Below are 21184 nucleotides of genomic sequence, written 5' to 3'. Positions count from 1 at the left end.
CTTTTGACGATTTCGATAAAAAAATATATTATATTGACGATTCTAATAATAAAAATAAAAAAGACACTTGTTTTTTTTATCCCATAAAATTTGACTCGAAGAGCTTAAGATTCGTGCTAGGTTAAGGCGGGGGAGATTCGAATAGATTAAGGTTTGGACATTCGAGCCATATCGGGCATGAACAGGGCGGGTTAAACCCGCCGGACGCGACGAATTAATTTAGACTTCGAAACTTACACCTGGATCAATTTCGTATGAACTTAATTAATCTTAAAGAGAGATGTTGTACTAAGGCTGCTTGTTTGGGGGGTTTGGAATGAGAATTAAACTAAACTTGTGCTTGGTTTGGGGAAATGAAGGTGGGACCCACAGATTCATTCCTCTAAATAGAGGAATGGACCATTCCCCACTAATATGAGGGATATGAGTATTATTCTCATTTCAATAATATTTGCAATCATTTCTATATCCTTTCCCATTCCCTTACCCGAATCAAGCGCCCGATGTCATTGAACACATACATTTATCGCCAAGCCCTTTTGACGATTTCGATAAAAAAATATATTATATTGACGATTCTAATAATAAAAATAAAAAAGACACTTGTTTTTTTTATCCCATAAAATTTGACTCGAAGAGCTTAAGATTCGTGCTAGGTTAAGGCGGGGGAGATTCGAATAGATTAAGGTTTGGACATTCGCGCCATATCGGGCATGAACAGGGCGGGTTAAACCCGTCGGACGCGATGAATTAATTTAGACTTCGAAATTTACACCTGGATCAATTTCGTATGAACTTAATTAATCTTAAAGAGAGATGTTGTACCTTCAGGGGTTGTTTATCGTATTACATCATTCGATGCGTTAAACCCTAGCGCTCTATCGATGCTGCTGCGCGCCGAGTGATCATGTCGTCGGAGTCTGAGCAGTTCGCCCGTGGAGCGGAGGCGAAGAGCATTGAGCTTGCCGAGAGGGAAACAATTCACGTTTGAAGATAGCGAAAGTGATAACCAGTGAACTTCTTCTCTCCGCTGTCACCTTTAATTTCTTCAGCATTTTGCTATTCTCTACCTTTATCTTCTGTTTTTTTTCTCTCGGGTATAGCAACGAGTGAGTAGGAATAGACAAAAGGAGAAAAAGGGGATGACATGATCGGCGATCAACCTCCAATGATAATGAGCATATTGAGAAGATTGACTTTCAATAATCAAACTAATTTAATTTAATAATTGTATTACTTCATCGATTGCTTTTAAAGGGTATATAATGTCCTATATCTAAACGAATGATTTGTCAACATAAAAATTAATCATAAATTTAATTGATCAATTCTAACTAATGATATTTTGACAGAGAAAATCAAATAATAAATTTAATGGCCTATTCGAAAGGATAATATCTTGAAGGGGCTATTTGAATATCTTTGTTTAGGAATTGGATCATCCCACTGTCCTTCAAAATAGCTGTGTCCTCGAGGTTTATTTTTTTTTCTTTTTCTTTTGATGATTTGCATAAAATGTCGTCTCATTGCAGATCAATTGAGACCTCCTATCATTTTTTGATGACGAGGTGTATTTTGTTGGGTCTTCGTTCAGAGTTTATGAGCTGTGAAAGCAACTTTTACAGTGGGTCTTCCTTTGCTTTGTCTTGGGTCAAGTTCTCATTGAGTTATAATGAAAACATACTTCATGTCATGCCTTTATTGAGTAGTAGTTAGTGCATAAAGTTGTCATGTGACATTTTTCTTTGAATAAAAACGTGTTTGATAGATAGTGTCGCTCCAAGGGAATTACTTTATGTTGTCGATGATAGAAGTAGGGATTGTTGTAGATGTAGTGACTTCAATTATAGGTGTTGTGATGATTGTGACAGATGAATTCTTTTGGTTATTATCAAGGCTTAGATGTTCAAATGAATTATCTTTGTAGCTATCTTGTTATTGTTCAATGAATTATTTTACCTTTATTGCTTGTAGAGTTTGTAATCCTTCCAAGGCATGAACTGATGTTGCCATAATGTCATCTTGTACTTCATTGACACTTTCTCGTGTTTCACTTTCTTCCTGAGCTATCTATTGGTTCACCTTTATTGTGGAATTTGTATCCCTTCTAAGGCATGAATTGATTGTTCGCCATAGTGTTATCTTTTACTTTGTTGACACTTTCTTATGTATCACTTTCATTGAGATCATCTTCTTCCTCTAAGTTTTCTATTGCTTCACCTTTATAGCTATCTTGTTGTTGTTCAATGGATCCTTTTACCTTCATTGTTTGTGGAATTTGTAACCCTTTAAGGCATGAACTTTTAAGGCATGAAATAATATAAGATAATTGATGGTAGTGAAGGTATTATAATGTATGGTAGTTGATGATTGTGATAAACTTCGCTCTGTTACCAAGTTGATAGAACCCACGTCATGTCTTGTAAGAAAACAGATAAAAGGAAAAAGAGGGGATGAGATGGTCACTTCAAGGAAACCTCCAATACTGATCGCTTCAAAGGATCAATCTCCAATAATCAAAGTAATTTGATTAAATAATTGTATTATTTCATTGCTTCTCTGTAAAAGTTACATAACGTCTTTATATATAAACATATAAGAATGCTTTGTCAACATAAAAATTAATAATAAATCTAACAACTTATTCTAACTAATAATATTTTGAAAGAGAAAATTTATGATAAAGCTAATGACCTATTCTAAAGGATAATATCTTTAAGAGGCTATTTGGATATGTATATGGCTTGCCAATCTTATAAATATCTTCTGTGCATATAAAGCTTGATTTTAAGAGGCTATTGAATATGCATCTACTCCATATAAAGCTTGATTTTATACAACAATATGCTGTAGACGTTACAATTGGCCCAAGTGATATAAACAATTGAAAGGGCTGTAATACTGGTGGTGGCTATCACTAACTGTCATATGCTATTTTATATAAACCAACTCCATGTCTTGTTTTAACTGGAGTTGATTGAAACTAATCTTAGTTGCACAAAACATACAATTTAGCTATCTTCTCTGAAAATTCAGATACTTGATGCTGAAGCCAAATACAAACAGAAATAACACAATTATTGCAAAGTGTAGGGACACAATGAGTGGCAGATAGCTCTCTTGTACTGCAAAATATTGCTTGAGAAATTCCTTCACTGGCATGTTGATCCCACTCACAATTTCCAAACTATCATCATTGTCACCTAGCTGTGTAACCAGTAGACCATAAACAGTCCATGCAGCAGGATCAGCCCAATAAAACCATCTCCACCAAATTGGTATCATCTGAAACATAAACACCATCAACATATGTTGGAATAGGTTGTAGTATCAACATAAGCTGTTGAAGTACCAAATACCATATACCTTTTGAGGAATGAAGAATCCGGAGAAGATATTCCACATAACAAAGAGGAAAAAGGAGAGAAGCGCTGCTATTTCTTGGTTTGGTGTTAGTGAGATTGTCATCATTCCAAAGAGAGCAAAATAGACAAAACTCAAGACCAAGAATAGAATGAACCAGAAGAACTTTGCCACTGTAAATGAGAATCCAATCATTGGATAAACAATGGCTGAAAAAATTAAAGCTTGGCTCACAACGTAAGGAATCTCAATGGCCACCTGAAAATTAGAAGTCATCAGGTGGGGTGTAGATCAATTTTGTAAAGGGCAGTATCTATAAACTAAGATATTCTTGTTTTGCAAACCAAAATATTCTGCTGGGCACGCCAAGTTCTCATAATAGAAGCATCAGATTGGTTGCTGATTAGGATGAGTAATATGAGCTTTTCAATTTTATATTCATGTTTAGAAAATACTTCTTTTGACTTTATTAATAATTTCATGGACTTGGATGCAAGCTAAATGCATACTTCATTATCTTTGACAGTATACTAGCACAATAAATTATATGGATAGGTGTTCAATGCTGGAATAATTACAGTACACCTCATTTTTTATGGGGCTGCCATTGTGATTCACAACATGCGCTAATCCACATGAAGGGTAAATTGTTTGTATAAAAGTTACATTAGTAAGTACACCTCAAATTGTTTGTATCATAATGGTAAAATTTGAAAAAAAAAAAAAAGAAAAAGAAATATCCATTAATCAAGCTTTAAAGTATTGTTCTGTGCTATATTTTCATGTCCAACCAAAATAATATGGTTTTGGCTCTGTGTTGCAACAACATTAGGTATGCCATGATCAACTTGAATGAAGTTTAATTCTATGATCCCCTTCCACTTTTTACTATTTACCTCTAAATATTTGCCAATAGCAATTAGGATCGTGATTGAAATAAAATTTTGAAGTAACAAATTATAAAAATAATCTCAACTAATAACTATATCTTATTAATACTGGGACAAGCGTCATTTACCAGATGGAAGTAGTGCTTCATGTAGCATTCTAGTGGGAACAACCTCATACTTTTTCAAAAATAATCTTGCTAGGGCATCTAGTATTTAAATTGCTTGTTAGAAATTAAATTGCTTTTTACTATATTTTTTTGCACCAAAGAATTACAGTCATAATTGTAATTTAATAATTTGGTGTTGTCAAACATAAATATTTTATGTGTGCAAGAGCTTATGCTTTTATTGATTTTTCATGATCCAATCAAACACTTCTGAATTTTAGTGGGGTGATTAGGAATATTTGACTCTGCCACTGGTTGTCAATTCTTGTAGGTATTTTTGGCATTCTCAAAATCGAAGAATTTTACTAGTGTCATAGAAGTTGTAGATAGATTAATTTCCTGAATCCTAATATAAGAGAGTTTATTAAAAAAAGGATTGCAGGAAAATAGCTATAAAAAAAGCTTCTCTAGGAGATTTTACTCCTTTTTTAGTAAACCATTATTGTATGATTATTCATCCACCTGTGTTTATGAATATATTAATTAGCAGTTGTACCTGAGCTATGGCATATGGCATAGCAGAATACATCCCAGCTGCCTTTTCACGGTAAAATACAATCCTCTCCCTTTCCACAATAGGCTGTACTACATTAGCATTTGCAAACCCAATAAACAGTGCTGAACCATACATTGCTCCTAGAATGTTGAAAATATCTTGTTGTGTGTGTCTGTTTTTTTATTACAAATTATTAGTAGTCAGCAATAAAATTAGAGTAAATAGACTGAGTCTTGGTTTCTTACCTTCTAGAGCCAATTTTAAAGAATACTACACCAAATAGAAGTGAAACTGAGAATGTGATGATGACACGAATTATATTATGCTCTGGACTCTTCCAGTAAGATCTATGTTGTTTCCACAGGCAGGATATACATTGAGATGAAAAACTTTGTGTATATTTGGATTTGAAGTGAAGGTCTTCCGTGGTAGTCTGTCTTTCACTCAACTCATCAACCAGGTTAATGTTGTCTCTGAGGGATGCAAGAAACGCGTTATCAAATTGATGGATGTTGCTTGTTTATACATTTATAAAGTTGGATATGGTAAACTTACTTGTGAAGTGATGACTTGCGATATATAGTTCCAAAATCTATGCCAAGCTTATACTCCATGGCAGGAGAAGTGATATTTAACATCCATGTTGCAGGATTTTGACCTTCTATGATCATTGGTACTCCTGGAATAGCCTGAAAAAAAAATAATATGCAGTTAAACATGTTAGTATGCGGTTAAACATGTTCTTTCTCCTGTTAAACTGGCTGTAGTGACTTTTCTTACTTCAAAGTATCGTCTCATGTTCCTTGATAAAATGCCCAAAGGTCCACTGTATATAAGGTGCCCTCCTCTTTTCATTAGAAGTAACTGAAAATCACAAACAAGTTCAACAATCAACCTTTTTGGGGCACAGGCAGGAATAAAGTTGCACACTAAACTTCTATACAGTGTTTTAAATATCTCTGTATGTAGTCCCAATCTACTTATTCTCTGGTCTCTGTCGTACTATGAAACAGAAGCATTAAATTCTTGCCTAGTCTGTGTTTCTTTGTTGGACAATAGTAATCACATACATTGTGGGGATATCCAATGCCTTCAAACATATTAGATCACATCTCATCGCCATTTTGTTGGTGTTCTTAATACATCTTTTACTTTGTGATTCTTATTAAATTATTGTGAACATGATGCTTACTACCACACCTTTGTTTGTGTTTCCTATCCAATATATCAGCTAGCACAAGAAGCCGCTAATCTCTGACAACAGTTAATAGTTTATATATTAAATGATGTGTCCTAGTTTTAATAATTCTAGTCTCTTTGAAAAGGAAGAGAGAATTACTTTCATGTATATATACTAAAGTGTTCAAATAGTCTATTGATTCTGTTACTGGTAGTGTGCGCCACTAACCTATACCATGATAAGAAAGCTGGTTTGATTAGGAAAGATGTGGAAGGCAGCTATGTGCTTGGTAAATATCTCTAATACTAATATACTAAACTGGCCAGCTTTGGTAAATACCTCATCAAAAGATTCAAATATCTCAATGCTTGGTTGATGGATTGTGCAAACAATTGTTCGCCCGGTGTCAGCTGCCTTCCTAACTGTTCTCATGACAATTGCTGCAGCTCGAGCATCTAAACCTGTTGTGGGCTCATCCATGAATATGATAGAAGGGCTTGAAACTAACTCCACTGCGATTGTTAGACGTTTGCGCTCTTCTGCGGCAAGGCCATTTACTCCTGGTAAACCTACCATTGCATTCTTCAGTTCCTTTAGCTCAACCAGTTCCATAACTTCATCTATGAATATCTGAAGCAGAGGGAAAAATACAGAGTTGGTTTACTTGAGAAAACAAAGGTATGACAGTATGCATGAATTGTGTCAATGTAAGCATTGCATGCAAAATAATGGTAATGGGTCATTTTGCTTGTTAAATGCTCTAGTTTTTGTTGGTTTTCTGGAACCATGATTTGGGTGACTTACACTTATTGCATATGTGTCTATGTCTGATGGAAGACGAAGCCGTGCTGAGTACCATAAAGATTCTAGAATGGTTAGACAAGGAGAGTGAGTATCTGATTGTTCACAATATCCTGAAATCCTGGTGAATGTGTCCTGCTTTTTTGGATATCCTGATATCTTGATGCTTCCTTCAAAGTACCCTGCTGTTTTTCTTCCTGCTAAAACATCTAGTAATGTAGTCTTTCCAGCACCTGTCACTCCCATTAGTGCAGTTAGTACTCCGGGCCTGAAGACTCCAGAGACTTGCCGTAGCAACTGAAGCTTATCCTGCTTCACTCCAGCTTGCTTCAGTTGCTATGAACAGTTAGAGAGAAGGGCTTAGTCATGTTACATACTAGGTGCACAAACTAACCAATCTTGTGTCTGAAATGATTAACTTTAGCCATTTACCTTAGGCATGTCTACATAATAATTAATATTTTTGAATGCTACGGTCAGAGGTTGAAATGGTAGAGACATCCTTCTCCGGGGTGTCACTTGAGCTGTTAATGCTTGGGCATCATCTACATTAGCCTTCTTGAAATCTGTAGGCGCCATCCATATGTTGGATCGACTTCTCAATGGAGCTGCATTTGTTGGAGGAATATATTAAAAAAAAACTTGATTGGGTATCATTCCACACATGCGACTAAAGATGGATGCTTTAAGTCAATCATTCTATCTGCTGAAAATAATATATGGTTCAAATCAGTCTTGAAACAAAAAAAACAGAAGCAATTTGAACTTTGAAGTAGTTTTTGCATGTTTCGTCATGTGAATGTGGAATCAGTTTTCAACAGTATTTCTGCAGTGAACTATTATCATCATCAAGCTGCGTTTGCTCATCTCTTAATTATTTGAGGTTTGCTATTTGAAAAGGAATATCACTAGTATCATTTTTGTAGTAAATCATATTGTAGTTTATTAAAAACATTGGTTCTTATTGCTTGTTAGCCTCATATGGCTGAGAAAAATTTTGAATTACCTAATCGGAAGGGCTTTTCCCCTTCTCATAGGTTTTGGCTTTAATATAACACTCCCAAAACCCACCAAACTCAGCTCATGCCTAGCAAACACTACTCATGACATAAATCCAATTCTCATAGAGGTAAATAAATTTTTGCTACCTCTGGAAGCCCAATTCGTCGCTGTCAAGTAGAACTTTATGCTAGAAGTTGAAGTTAACTACAGACTATTTTGTAATTGTTTGTACTTTGTTGGGATTTTCTAACTCAAAAATTAGCTAGGACAATATATCTAATTTTGTATGAATACATAGTCATATGTTATTTTTTGATTTTCTATTGAACTTTTAAATGTCTGGGAAAGCAATGGAGATAGTAGATACGATGACTAGGAGAAGAATTAATATTTTATGTGTACAAGAGATAAAATGGGTAGGCGAGAACTTGAGTTTTAAGTTATGGTACATAGGACAGAGTAAAACAAGAAATAAAAAAAAGAATAAAATAAGAAATAGAGTGAGTATTGTTGTAGATAGTTCGTTAAAAAATGAAGTTGTAGGAGTAGTTTGAAATAGAGATAGAATTATAGCTCTCAAGATAGTAGTGGCGAAAGAAACTATAAACGTAATTAGCATATATCCACCTCAAGTAGGATTAGATGAAGATATCAAATCAAGGTTTTTGGACGACTTAAATGAAGTATTACAAAACATTTCGCCAAATGAAATGATTTTAATAGTAGGCGATCTAAATGGACATGTTGAAAATTAAGGAATATGAGAGGGTGCAAGGGGTTATGGGTTTGGAACAAGAAATAAAGAAGGAAAAACAATATTGGATTTTGCGATAGCATATGACGTTATACTAGCTAATACATTTTTTAAAGAAAAGAGAAGAATATTTGGTCACGTTCAAAAGTGGGAATAATAAATCGCAAATTAACTTTCTTATGGTTAGGAAGAGAGATAGAAAGATTTGTAAGGTCTTTTTTGAATAAAGCTTAACTATCCAATATAGGTTAGTAGTGTTGGATATATGCCTCAATCATAGTATCAATAGAAAAAAATATACATAACTCCTATAATTAAATGGTGGAAGTTAAAGGATGGGAAACAAAACATATTTAAGAGGAAGGTGAGAGTATAAATAAAGTGACATATATAGTGACTCTAATACGACATTGGATAAGATGGTATCAAAATTTAAAATAACAGCCAAGAGTATACTCGGTGAGCCAAAGGAGCATGCACCACCAAGTAAAGAATCTTGGTGGTGGAATGAGAAAATACTAGAGAGAGTGAAGGAAAAAACGAACAGCCTATTTGTAAGAATGAGAAAAATTTAAAAAAATATACAATAGCCAAGCTGGAGGCTAAGAAATCAGTGAATAAACAAAGAATGAAACTTTTTAACAGGTATATCTGAGATACAAAAGAAGGGGAAAGAGATTTATAGAATAGCTAACGCGAGAGAAGAAAATAAAAGATCTTATCCAAATAAGATGTATTAAAAATGAATGCAATAGGGTACTAATAAATGATGGAGAAATAAAATAGCGGTGGAAGAAATATTTTTATCAACTTTTTAATCAAGCTTTAGGTGACCAATTTAACTTAGATAATTTAAGTAAGTCAAATGAGTATAAAAATTTAAATTTTTATTGTAAAATTCAAACTTTAGAAGTAGATCAAACTTTAAATGGGATGCAAAATGAAAAAGTTGTTGAACCAGATATTGCGATAGAGATATAGAAGTGCCTAGGGAAACAAAGTATTAAATGACTTATAAAATTATTTTACATGATATTGAAAATAAAAAAAATGTTTGATTGGAGAGTAAGTACTCTAGTTCCCTTATGTAAGAACAAGGGAGATGTACACAATTGTGCAAACTATAGGGGTGTTAAACTAAAGAGTCATATTTTGAAACTTTTGGAAAAAATAATAGAAAAAAGGTTAAGGAAGGAGACCACAACTGAAAATCAATTTTGGTTTATGGCTGGACAACGACAATAAAAGTTATATATCTTCTATAGCAATTAATTAAAAATTATCGGGAACAAAGGTAAGATCTACACATGATATTCATTGATTTAGAAAAAACTTATGATAGAGTCCCAAGAGAAATTATATGGAGAGTTCTAGAAAAGAGAGGTGTTAGCGTAGCATATATTAAACTAATTAAGGATATATATGAGAATATAATGACTAGATTGAATACTTCAAGCAGATTATTTGAAGCATCTCTAATAAATATAGGGTTAACTCTAAGTCCCTTACTTTTTACACTAATCAACAAATACATTCACGACATAGTACCGTGGTGCATATTGTTTGCAGATGATATTGTTTTGGTAGATGAGACACATGAAGAAGTAAATCCTTAACTAAAAGCTTGGTGAAAAACACTAGAAGTGAAATGTTTTAGATTTAGTAGAGTGAAGACAGAATATATCACTGTATATGAAATTTAAGTTTAGAAATATTAAACGTAACGAGATAATTGTTAAGATAGGAGATGACGAGTTGTTTGAGAGCTTTAAGTATTTAGGATTATTTTTGCAAAATGATGGAGGGATTGAGAGAGATGTCGTACATATAATACAAGTTGGATGGTTGAAATGGAAGAGAGCGTCGGGTGTTTTATGTGATCATAAAGTACTTCTATTAAAGGGAAATAAACTGCCATTAGACTTGCTATGTTATATGGCGCTGAATGTTGGGTTATGACTCGAGCACATGAGCAGAAGATGAGAGTTACAGAGATGAAGATTGATGGTATCCGGATTTATCCTGGAGCATCCCAAGTCGCTAGAATCTTCTCCCGAGCAATCCATTCTCAGGCGCTACAGTTACCATGCTATAGCACCTTACTCCACAAAGCCGTATAGTACTTTACTCCACAAAGTCAGATTGTTCTCTTGAGTAATTCATTGCTTAGCTACAATACCCTTGCTATAGTAATGCTACAATAGTATTCCAAATCCATCTTATTATTTCGAGCATCGATTGCTCAGCTGCTACAATAACAGTGCTAGAGTAGCTCTGCTATAATAACACTGCTCCAATCGCTGATACAGTTTTCTAAACACATTAGATTATTCTTTCGAGTTATATAGTCCTCGACTTTTACCGTAGCTGCTACATAACAGTTGCTGCTATAGTGTTATTGCACTATAATACTTCGGGAACTCAGCCTCATCTCCTCAAACAATCCTAATTTTGGGTACTACAGTGATTGCTACAGTGGAGTGCTGCTATAATGTTATTACGCTACGACACTCAGGAAAACAGCCTCATCTTCCTGAGCAATCTACATTATTCTATAAAATGAGCTTCATCTCCCAGCCATCCCAATTTCGGATGCTACACTAATCGTATTGCTACATTATTATTACACTACAATGTTTTAGGAAATTAGCCTCATCTTCCTGAGCAATCCAAATTTCAGATGCTATAGTAGTGCTACAATATTGTTATTTATGTTATTGTGCTACAGTACTCCAGAAAATCAGTCTAATCCCCCCGAGTAATCCCAATTTCGAGTGCTATAGTCAGTCTACACTACACACAAATATATAATGTTCTCGAAATCAGTTTATTCTCCCGAATAATATGACTAAAATTCCACCGAGCAATAGATTTATGTTTTGCCGGGCAACATCACCGAGTGTCTCCGAGCAATATACTCAAGTTCTCCTGAGTAATACAAGTAAATCCCATTGAGCCATTAGTTGAGCTCGGCCGAGCAACGAAGTTGTCGAAACTTCTAATTGTAAATATGTGGCAATCATTAAGTGGATTGGCAAGTAGTGGATGTTAAATTTGGTTTCCTTGATTTGTTCCTCTCAACACGTGGCGATCGATGAATGGATAAGTGAGTAACAGATTGTCAGAGGTTGTGTCTTCACTCATATAGGAGAAAGTGGGAAGGATGTGAAGGATCCGACTGAGATGCCTTTCTGATAGCTATATAAGCACTAGGAGAAGTAAGGTACAAGGATCTTGATTCTCTTCTTCTCGTAAGCGGAGGTAACTCCTTTCCATTAGCTTTCTTCTTCATCTTCTTCTTTAGTCTTTTACTTCTTGGATCGATGACTGACTTGAGTGTTAGAGAGCAAGTACCGGCAAACCGACCCAAGCTCTAATCCGTGTTACATCTCAGGGTGCTTGGATCTTGCCAGGTGGGAAGCTGATCTCACATTCTATAAAGGAGGAGCCCAGCAAGTGGAAAACGAGACCATCAAGGATGTTAAAGTGGATGTGTGGACATACGAGGATGGACAGAATAAGAAATGAGAGCATTAGAGAAAAAGTCGGAGTTGCATCTATTAAGAGAAAATTCTGAAAGACGTTTAAGATGGTACAAACATGTAATTATACGGCCAATAAATGCTATACTTAGGTGATGTGAAATTATAACAAATATACACATCAACAAGAAAAAGGAAAACTAACAAAAAGACTTGATTAACAATAATTAAATAAGATAAAGTTTATTTAAGTATAAATGATGATATAGTTGGGGATAGAGCTCAATGACATAGAATGATTTATATAACCGATTACATCTAGTGGGATAAAGCTTGGTTGCTGTTATTGTTGTATTGAACTTTTAAATGTTCTAAATGTTGCTGACAGGTTGAATTTCAATCTGAAGCTTTTGTGCTGAGTAGTTCACCATTATTGAGGTTATATGCTTGTTAAACACTAGATAAAATTGGAGATAAACATATGCATGTGTACACTTGAAGATGAGATCTGGGAATTTATACCTCGTAGGTATTCAAGTGCAACAATACTGAGAATGTTGAGAACCAGAGCAAATGCAAGCAATATCACTACAGAGTACCAATACCAACGCCACTCTGTTAACATCCCTCTCGCTCTCAGAATGGTCTTTCCAATTGTATCCTCGATGCTTCCTCCATTGTCAAATTTCTGTTAGAATAATTGCAGATAGTGAGTTCCCATTGAATAAAGAAGCTTTACTAGTTTAAAATTTAAGCATTGTTAATTATATATTTTTTTTCTGAAAATTACTAATGAATAAGGAAAAGTATTTATTATTCTTGTGAAAGCAAGTGTAAATTGCTTTGCTCATTTTGTCATCAGAAGACCATAACTGTGGAGTTCTTCATATGCATATTGAGTGCTTTTTAAAACATTTATTATAGCTACAAGTTTCAAGCCATGAGTTTGCAATTTTTATTGCCTTAATAGCTTACCATACTCCATCTTTGATCAAGAAATTCATTGATTGCTAAGGCATTCTGACCATATGTCAAAGGTGATAACCAATTGGCCCAGACCAACCATGATTGAATAGCATCTGTTTTGAACGTATTAAACAAGTATTTAATGATTAGGAAAAAAGTTAAAGCAGAATAGGAACAGATCTACATCTTATAATACAAAGTGTGAAGCCACAAGTAAACTAACCTTTGGATATGACAAAACCTCCTAGAATCAAGACAGCCACTAAAATGGCTGTCCCTATAGTGTTGGCCATCAACTGTGTTCTTCCGATAACCGCTATAAAGCGGAAAAGTGACATCGACATCTGATGAACACAAAATAATGCCAAGAACTGTTGCAAGAATCTGCAATGGAACAAATATATATTTCTTTTTAAATTCATTGAAATTGTTATGTCCACCATATCAAGATTGAGGAATAAGGTATATGTGTTGGCCTACCTAGTTGCTGATGGTGCAAAGCCAATCACATAGTATGTCAGACTTGTCCATAGACCTGCTTCAACAAATGAGGCTGGGAGGCTGAGGATTGTAATAGGTAAAAGGAAAGCCCATCCTGGCAGAAATAGTACTTCCCTCTGCTTGTAATAGATAGGAAGTCTTCTGATGATAATTTGCAATTCTGTCATACCATTGAATTTTACCATTAACACTCCACCAAATATTGCTCCTAGATAATGGTAACCATCCATTACTGTCTGATGTTTCATTGTTGATCGGAGGAAAATTGTCATAGTAATAAATGCCAGCATGACTATCTGTATGGCCTTGAATATGTGAAACAGAAAATTCCTCTTCATTAATAGCTTTTCCCTTGAGAAGCAGGCCTTGAATATCTCCCACTTTGGGACGATATACATCTTGTTTAGTTTTATAAGTTGATCACCCTCCTCAATGCTATATGGCTTTTGCAATTCTTCTTGGAGTTGCTGGCCAAAGCTGGAAGAGATGAAGCATTCTGAAAAATTTTGTATGGATATGTACTGATAAGTGCTTATGCTACCTGTCCAGTATTGTGATTGATCCATCTTTGATGTTATCTGGATAAGTTCATTCCACACAATCATTTCATCTGAGAAATTTCATAGACCTACATATCCAGTTTTAACATTTTTTTTTGTTGATATTTTTGATTTTTTAGTTATTGTAGTTGCATATTCAAGCATGCTTAAATCTTTTCTTTTCTTAGTCAGAATTCTTGAAGCTTGTTCCAATCTCTGTTCTGAAATATGCTTCTAGGTTTTCATTAAGTTGTAAATTACAAAGGACTTGTAGTCAGTGCCTAACAGATCTATTCCAAATTATATAATTAATTCTTAATAACAATCCATGGGAAATCAGTTACTTAAAGGAACAACTGGTAGTTAATAGTAATACCTCTTGCAGGAAGTCTGCAACGTTCTTTCTGTCGGGACATTTGAAGCCCATCCATTCAAAATATTTAAGGGCATGTTCTCTTGGTCCTTGGTAAGCAATTTTTCCCTCACATAGAAGGATTATATCATCAAATAGATCAAATGTTTCTTGAGTAGGCTGAAGCAAAGATATAACCATGGTGAAATCCAAAGCATGTGTAAGCTGCTGCAGAAACTTGAGAATCTGAAAGGTAGTGGAGCTATCAAGCCCTGTGGAAATGTCATCCATGAAAAAACATTGTGCTAGTCCTACCAGCATTTCACCTGCAGGTATTTTTTTTTTTCCAAACCAAACAAATTTCTCAGATTCAGAATGAAAGTCATTTCAAGTATGTGAAGATGGTTAAAATAATAAATATGATTACAACTACTTCTTTCTTCAATATCTGTTTATGCCTCAAGAGATTTATCTTAGTGATGAAGGTCTCTAATATTTGGACCTGTTTTGTAGGCTATGAATTATAGTTAGTTTATCCAATTGACATTAGAACAAGCACTATAATTATATCTTCAGAAATGTTGAAATGGTGTTAGAAAATGGATGGGTGAAAAAAATTTGAAACTTTAGCTAATTATTTTTTGGGGCATGAAAACATACATTACAAAGATCTAAATGCATGCAAAATGTAGAACTGACGTTTTCAAAAGTAAGATGCATACCAATAGTGACTCTTTTCTTTTGTCCTCCAGATATTCCCCTTCTCATATGATCACCTATTATTATGTTTGCACACTCATCCAAGCCAAGTATCTGAAAGAGCAAGTCACGTGAAGTTACAGAAGATAAAAGTTATGTTCTGCATGAATTTTTTTTAAGCTTCTGGGAAATGGTTTCTCATGGTTTTAATTCATTAGCTATCGTTCATTCTAGAGATTTTTGTTAGTGTTCATGAGAAGTGAAAGGTTTACATTGAAATAGAAGGTTTCATAAATCGTACTCTGATTCTGCATCCTTCTGAACAAGGTTTCGAAAAGTATATATGATAGGCAGTTGAGTCACTGCATATCTTGTGTCTATGCATAAGGGTGCACATTCAGTCCGTATTTAATTAGAAATGTTATTTTTATTGAAATATGAGTCTGTATGGATTTCATATTGCATCAAATAATCCACCTAACCATCGTTGTCAACAAAATTTGCATGTATCACTTGATCAAAATTAGTCAACCTAATAAATCCTTTTTCATATATACATTTTATATATCAATCTGAGCAGTGTATATGCTAACCAACTATCACAATTCCTGTAACCAAAAGGTTTACTTGTTCAGATAAGCCATTCATATAACTTGCCTTTTTGTCTATTAACTGATTTAATCTCTTCAATATGAACTTAAACAAAGACTCGCACTTAAACAAGCTAGGTATTGGTGTAGCTCTCCTGGTCCTTATCCATAAGCAAATGTCATGCAATCCCTCACTGCATGAACTTATGTGGCCAAATAAGTGGTTTTGACTGAGACTTTTCAAATAATTCTAATGAACATCTAAAAGGTCCCATTTATTTAGCTGTACTTAGCAGGAAATAAAGGAGTACCTTCAGAATGTAGTTTACTACGAAATCCCCTTCATCTTTTGAAAACTCAGTTTCCTGCATAACCCATAGTTGTCCCAATTAAGCTTCATCTCTATGTAAATTTTAATGGAGGGAAGAGAATAATCATATTACCGTGGCATAGGTATTTGTCTCTTTTTTGATGCATGCTTGTGTCTCTCCTGTGCCCACTTTAAGCATCTCTGGAAAAGCACCATTGATTGGTAACAACAAACATATGCCATCTTGAAGTTGATTGAGTGTTAATTCATATGAGATATGCATTATATGATTAGATGTTTTTGCTTAGTATTATGTATATTATGATTTTCCTCTTATTAAATCATCATCTAGGAGCAGCAAAGCTTAGTCTAATGGTTGTGCTTTACTCTTTTCATTGCGATGTTAAAAGGGAAGCAACAATTAAATTAAGACATAGATCATTGCCTATTTCATCTCTGGCATTTAACATCTTCCTAGAGAACTCCATGGTCTCCTTCACTGTCATCTCAGCTTGATGGGTGTCAAGTTGACTAACATATGCACACATCCTTTGTGAGATGTAGCGATTCATCTTCTGTACATTGTATGTGACTTTCCCTGTGACCTAGGAATGGAAAACCATTCAAGTACAAAAAACTAAACTGGAAGAAATAGAATAGAACCTTCATAAGTTGATAACTTATGTTAATGAAACAATAGCGCCAGAAGTAAAATAAATTCTTACTTTTAAACTAGGATCTAGTTTCCCAGAAAGTGTTCTAAAAAACGTCGACTTTCCTGATCCTGGAGATCCTAGCACAAGTGTCATCCTGAAATAAATATATTTAATTTAAGTACAAAATTGTGTACGAATTATGTAGTCCAATTCAGAGAATTTATAGAAACTGCTTTATCATTTACAGTTTAGAATATCACACAAGGCATTCACAGTGACCTAATGATGAACTTTTCATCTATTTCGTGCAGACGTGCAACAGTGCAAATTGCAAAATTAAATGCCTCTGGAGAGTTACTACAGCATGGTACAAAACCTCAGCACACATCAGCCAAGCCTATATGATGCTTCAAAGTTCCAAGTCCTCCCTCCCTGCCTTTCACTTCCACATCCATAATACTATGAATTATACAGGATGTGGTCAATCTGATAAGTCTACATCTATAGGTATGTTTATGTGATTCATGGGTCTTGTGGGCATCCATACACAGTCAACTATATGCCATAATCATTTGGGTCCAATTGACAGTATGCTTACTAAGCACGCTATTATAAGACTGAAATCCATCCTACATTGTAATTTAGATCAATGCAAATCATATTTTCTGTATTTATGATAATAACTGCTCCTAGTGATAATTCTCATCTGTATAAGACCTTATCTGTATTCTGGCTTTAGATCAGATGCTAGTTGACTTAGGAGTTTAAGTTTAGCCTAAGTGAAATCGTTGTATCTGCCTTTGACTAACTTTGCCAAAACACAAGCTTGAAACCAATATAGTAAAACACTCCTATCAGTCTACAAAGGTTGATTAGGTTGGGTGTGTTTATCTGATGGATCTTTTCTATCAAGCAATTGTATTGACCAGATATGTTGGGCTCATGACTCGAAAATGTGTGCTGGGTGTGTCAATTGAGCAAAGCCAATCAAGTAGACCCAGTGAATCAAACAATTAAGCAGACCGAACAAATTAGGTAAGTGAAGAAAAACAACTTTGGTGGGTCTCTAGAGTCGTTAGATGAATTAAACTAATTGACAGGATGAGTAGTACAAATGGGATAGATGGATTATGGATAAATTATACCCAATAATAGTTAATCATTTCAAAGATTATTCTTTATTTATTACTTATAGTATTTTTAGAAATAACATATACAAAGTTATATGGAGTTTTTATTTGCCAACTAAGCTCCACATATACATAAACAAACATTTTACTGAGATCTTTAACAACATGTGAATTTGAAGACTAGAGAAATATAATAATATATCAAAGCTTGTGCCTAGATTTGTGCCATCTACATGTTAAAATCTCAAAAAGTTTATTCTAATACACAGCCATGTTTGCACGTGACTTTTCTGATAATGTTTCTTGAAGACTTCTTGCAACTGTACAGTTGTAAGAAATCCTGTACGAACTGTCAGAAAAGTGAAACTTGCCTTCTTGTGCCAAAGAGAAAAAAAATACTCGTTTTTTTTTGTAAATCTTGGTTTCAGGCTTAGTAGAATAAAAATAGAATATATAAAATTTAAATTTAGTAATATTAGACGTAATGAGATAATTGTTAAATAGGAGATGACAAGTTGTCCGAAACCGAGAGTTTTAAATATTTAGAATCATTTTTGTAAAACGATAGAGGGATTGAGAGAGATGTCTTACATAAAATACAAGTAGGATGGTTGAAATGGAGGAGAGCGTAGGGTGTTTTATGTTACCGTAAAATACCTCTAAAACTTAAAGAAAAGTTCTACGAAACCCCAGTTAGACCTGTTATGTTATATAGAGTTGAATGTTGGGCTATGCCTCGAGCACATGAGTAGAAGATGTGAATTGTAATATGAGGATGTTAAAGTGGATGTGTGGACATACGAGGATGGACAGAATAATAAATAAGAGCATTAGAAAGAAAGTTGGAGTTGCATCTATTGAGGGGAAACTTCGAGAGACATGATTAAGATGATACATCCATGTATTTAGACGACTAATAAATGCTCTCACAAGCATACATATCAAATAAGGAAGAGGAAGACAAAAAAAACACATGGTTAGAAATAATAAAATAAGATAAAATTTATTTAAGTATAAATGATGATATAGTAGGAGATAGAATTCAATAATGTAAAATAATTCATATAGCCGACCTCATCTACTGAGATAAGATTTAGTTATGGTTGATGTTGTAGTTTTTTTTCATAAATGAAGCATTAAAAGTCAACTTTCAAGCTATTTGTAATCTATCTTAATGACAGAATTAAAAATTAGTACCTAGATGGCTTTACAGTTCCTTTCAAATCACTTAGCACTTTGACACGCCTCCAATTTGTATCATACAATTTTAGCCATCCCAGAAGTTCCTGTCCAGGCATAGAACAGTTTAGTTAGGCAAATCCTTGGCAGGCACAAGAAAACATCAGGAAAATTTTTAAGTAAAATGCAGAAAACACCATGATCAGGATTCGCTGATCAATGTTCATTTATTATGCCAACGGCAGATCAACACTTTCTTTATTCTAATCCCATCAGTTAAAGAGTCTTATTTATTCTATGCCATTTGTACTACTGCATGCTTGTTTTCCATGTGTCAATTGCTTTGCTGATCCTGATCACAATTGCAGATCGAGTTTGTCTTGAACTTTTAACTGGTGAGTATTCCTAATAAAAGCGTGCTAATGTTTCATAGTTTTTTTAGCAGTAGCTAAAGCATTTGATGGTGAGAAATGCAGTTGCAAGCAATAACATCTCTATTATTTCATTGGTTCCCAATGCTAATGAGTTTGGTTCTTTATTCTACAACAGCTGGCACATTTATAATGGCGAACTCAACAGTGCACGCACGCGCTTTGGCCGAACAAAGTGACAAGGAACATGATTGGAGTTAAATCACTGTCTCAATGCACAGTGTTTTTTAGAAAATCTTCCATGCTAACATAGACAAGTGGAAGATGAGGTAATTGTCAAACAACATTTTGTCCATGAATCAATCAGTAAACAAATTATTGCACCAAACTTAATTTCTAGGTAGTCATTTTAATGAAGGGTTGCTGCTTCTGTACTGATCTAGCAGATTGAGCACAGGTAGGAAACTAAGATAAGGGAATGTTTAATTATCAACAGAGGTAAGATTCTATCAATCATGGAGATTATTAATCTTAAACTGTTGAAGCTGATTATATATATATATATTATATATGCTCCTTCAATTATTTAGTCACAGTACTGAAAACATAATTGTCTTGTAAAAAATGGGCCATGAAGGTTATATTAGGGACCTGAGCAGTATTGATGATGACATTCGGAAGGGTGGGAAGAACTCTCCCCGAAGCATGGACCTCGGTCTCCACTGACAAATCCTCGAACCTGACTTCAATCTTCGGAGCTTTGATCCCCGACCTACAATCATTCAATTGAAAAAAGTATGAACAGTGAATTGATGGAGAATTTCCATCTCGTCACACTAGCTATACCTTCTTCTCCAATCCTTCAACTTGGATATCAGCTGTTCATGCTCCTCACAGGTGATCGAAAAGCCTTGTGATTCTTCCATGGATCCTCTCTTTCCTGACTCTATATAATCTCTAGCAGATCCTCAAACAGAGCATGCATTAATTGCTCGCTGCTCTTCACTTTGAAGTCGCTTGGACAAGAAGTTATGATTGTGGTAGCAGTGGAGAAGATGAAGGGAGAAGGTGTGCATATTTATAGGGAGAAAATCAAAGTATTGATGCATGAAACCATTTAAACCTCCTTACGTGGTGTAACTGTCTCCATTAGCTATTTGACACTCGTTATATCAACTAGAGTGTCAGCTTCAACTCTCCCATTTATAAGGTCCTTCGGTACCTAATTTACCTCCATCTGTGGGGCTGTCGATGAGGGTCATTTAATGTGAGCGTTCTACATCAAGAGTGCCGGTCTAAACTTGTGGTACCATTCAGACCAGTCAAACATCACTTACATGGGAAAAGCTCGATTGGTCTACGTGGACAACCAATCCATGCATGGGAGCAAAACTCTACTCTAAAACTATAAAAATTGAATTGTGATTTTATTTTTCCTTGTAAAAGTTTGTATTTTGTATCATCGGTAAAGTTAGGCTAGTCGAGCTGAGGTGGACTTAGAACTCATTGAATTGAATTTTTGATAGAAAAAGCCGACCTACTTAGCTTGAATGCATTTTAGTTTTGAAACAAACTACATCAACCCAAGTTAAAGTTAGAGTTAAAATAAAATGTAATATAATAAGTGAATGAAAATTACAATAACACTCATTATTTATAAATAAGTATAGGAATAAAATTTTCAATTATCTCATCTCCCCTTAACTTATACCTATTTCTCCCCATTTGATCATATAAAAAAATAGAAAAAAATAAA

At 34.5% G+C, this 21184-nt stretch overlaps 2 protein-coding genes and 1 long non-coding RNA gene across 9 annotated transcripts; 1 reads left to right on the top strand and 2 right to left on the bottom strand.

Moving 5' to 3' along the window:
• Positions 1-842: 842 nt before the first annotated feature.
• On the top strand, positions 843-20053 carry LOC122042634. Of its 7 annotated transcripts, none has more exons than XR_006129321.1 (5): positions 843-1012; positions 6543-6659; positions 6736-6774; positions 14527-14825; positions 17060-20053. It is a non-coding gene; the product is annotated as an uncharacterized LOC122042634 (long non-coding RNA). The 7 variants fall into 7 exon arrangements; XR_006129319.1 differs by lacking the exon at positions 6736-6774 and having other exon boundaries at positions 17060-17255; positions 19607-20045; XR_006129320.1 differs by lacking the exon at positions 6736-6774 and having other exon boundaries at positions 17060-17255; positions 19426-19456.
• Positions 3016-16289, bottom strand: LOC122042632 (ABC transporter G family member 45-like). Its single transcript, XM_042602838.1, has 17 exons — positions 16226-16289; positions 16094-16147; positions 15216-15306; positions 14518-14819; positions 13582-14180; positions 13325-13485; positions 13111-13214; positions 12658-12823; positions 7330-7505; positions 6901-7233; positions 6436-6726; positions 5697-5780; positions 5472-5605; positions 5162-5389; positions 4917-5088; positions 3367-3621; positions 3016-3285 (listed from the first exon to the last, which is right to left on the bottom strand). The coding sequence occupies exons 3-17, from the start codon at positions 15259-15261 to the stop codon at positions 3016-3018; spliced, it is 3321 nt and encodes a 1106-aa protein (XP_042458772.1). The 5' UTR covers positions 15262-15306; positions 16094-16147; positions 16226-16289.
• On the bottom strand, positions 16420-20462 carry LOC122042633 (ABC transporter G family member 45-like). Its single transcript, XM_042602839.1, has 5 exons — positions 20275-20462; positions 20080-20200; positions 19076-19164; positions 16818-16902; positions 16420-16697 (listed from the first exon to the last, which is right to left on the bottom strand). Exons 1-5 carry the CDS (start codon positions 20352-20354, stop codon positions 16485-16487), a joined length of 588 nt encoding a protein of 195 aa, XP_042458773.1. The 5' UTR covers positions 20355-20462; the 3' UTR covers positions 16420-16484.
• Between the last annotated feature and the right edge of the window lie 722 nt (positions 20463-21184).

Source organism: Zingiber officinale, chromosome 2A (assembly GCF_018446385.1).
Source record: "Zingiber officinale cultivar Zhangliang chromosome 2A, Zo_v1.1, whole genome shotgun sequence".
In the NCBI taxonomy this organism is placed as follows: Eukaryota; Viridiplantae; Streptophyta; class Magnoliopsida; order Zingiberales; family Zingiberaceae; genus Zingiber; species Zingiber officinale.
Note: the sequence above shows the minus strand (reverse complement) of the source record. Positions and strands in the feature narration are given on the sequence as shown.

Coding starts and splice junctions, on each gene's coding strand:
- LOC122042633 (XM_042602839.1), bottom strand. CDS start 20,354: ATGGAAGAATCACAAGGCTTTTCGATCACCTGTGAGGAGCATGAACAG. Junction 20,201..20,274: donor TTGAAGGATTGGAGAAGAAG/GTATAGCTAGTG, acceptor GAATGATTGTAG/GTCGGGGATCAAAGCTCCGA. Junction 19,165..20,079: donor TCATCATCAATACTGCTCAG/GTCCCTAATATA, acceptor ATGCCTGGACAG/GAACTTCTGGGATGGCTAAA.
- LOC122042632 (XM_042602838.1), bottom strand. CDS start 15,261: ATGAGAAGGGGAATATCTGGAGGACAAAAGAAAAGAGTCACTATTG. Junction 14,181..14,517: donor TTGCAGACTTCCTGCAAGAG/GTATTACTATTA, acceptor GAACTTATCCAG/ATAACATCAAAGATGGATCA. Junction 12,824..13,110: donor TTGATCAAAGATGGAGTATG/GTAAGCTATTAA, acceptor TTATTCTAACAG/AAATTTGACAATGGAGGAAG.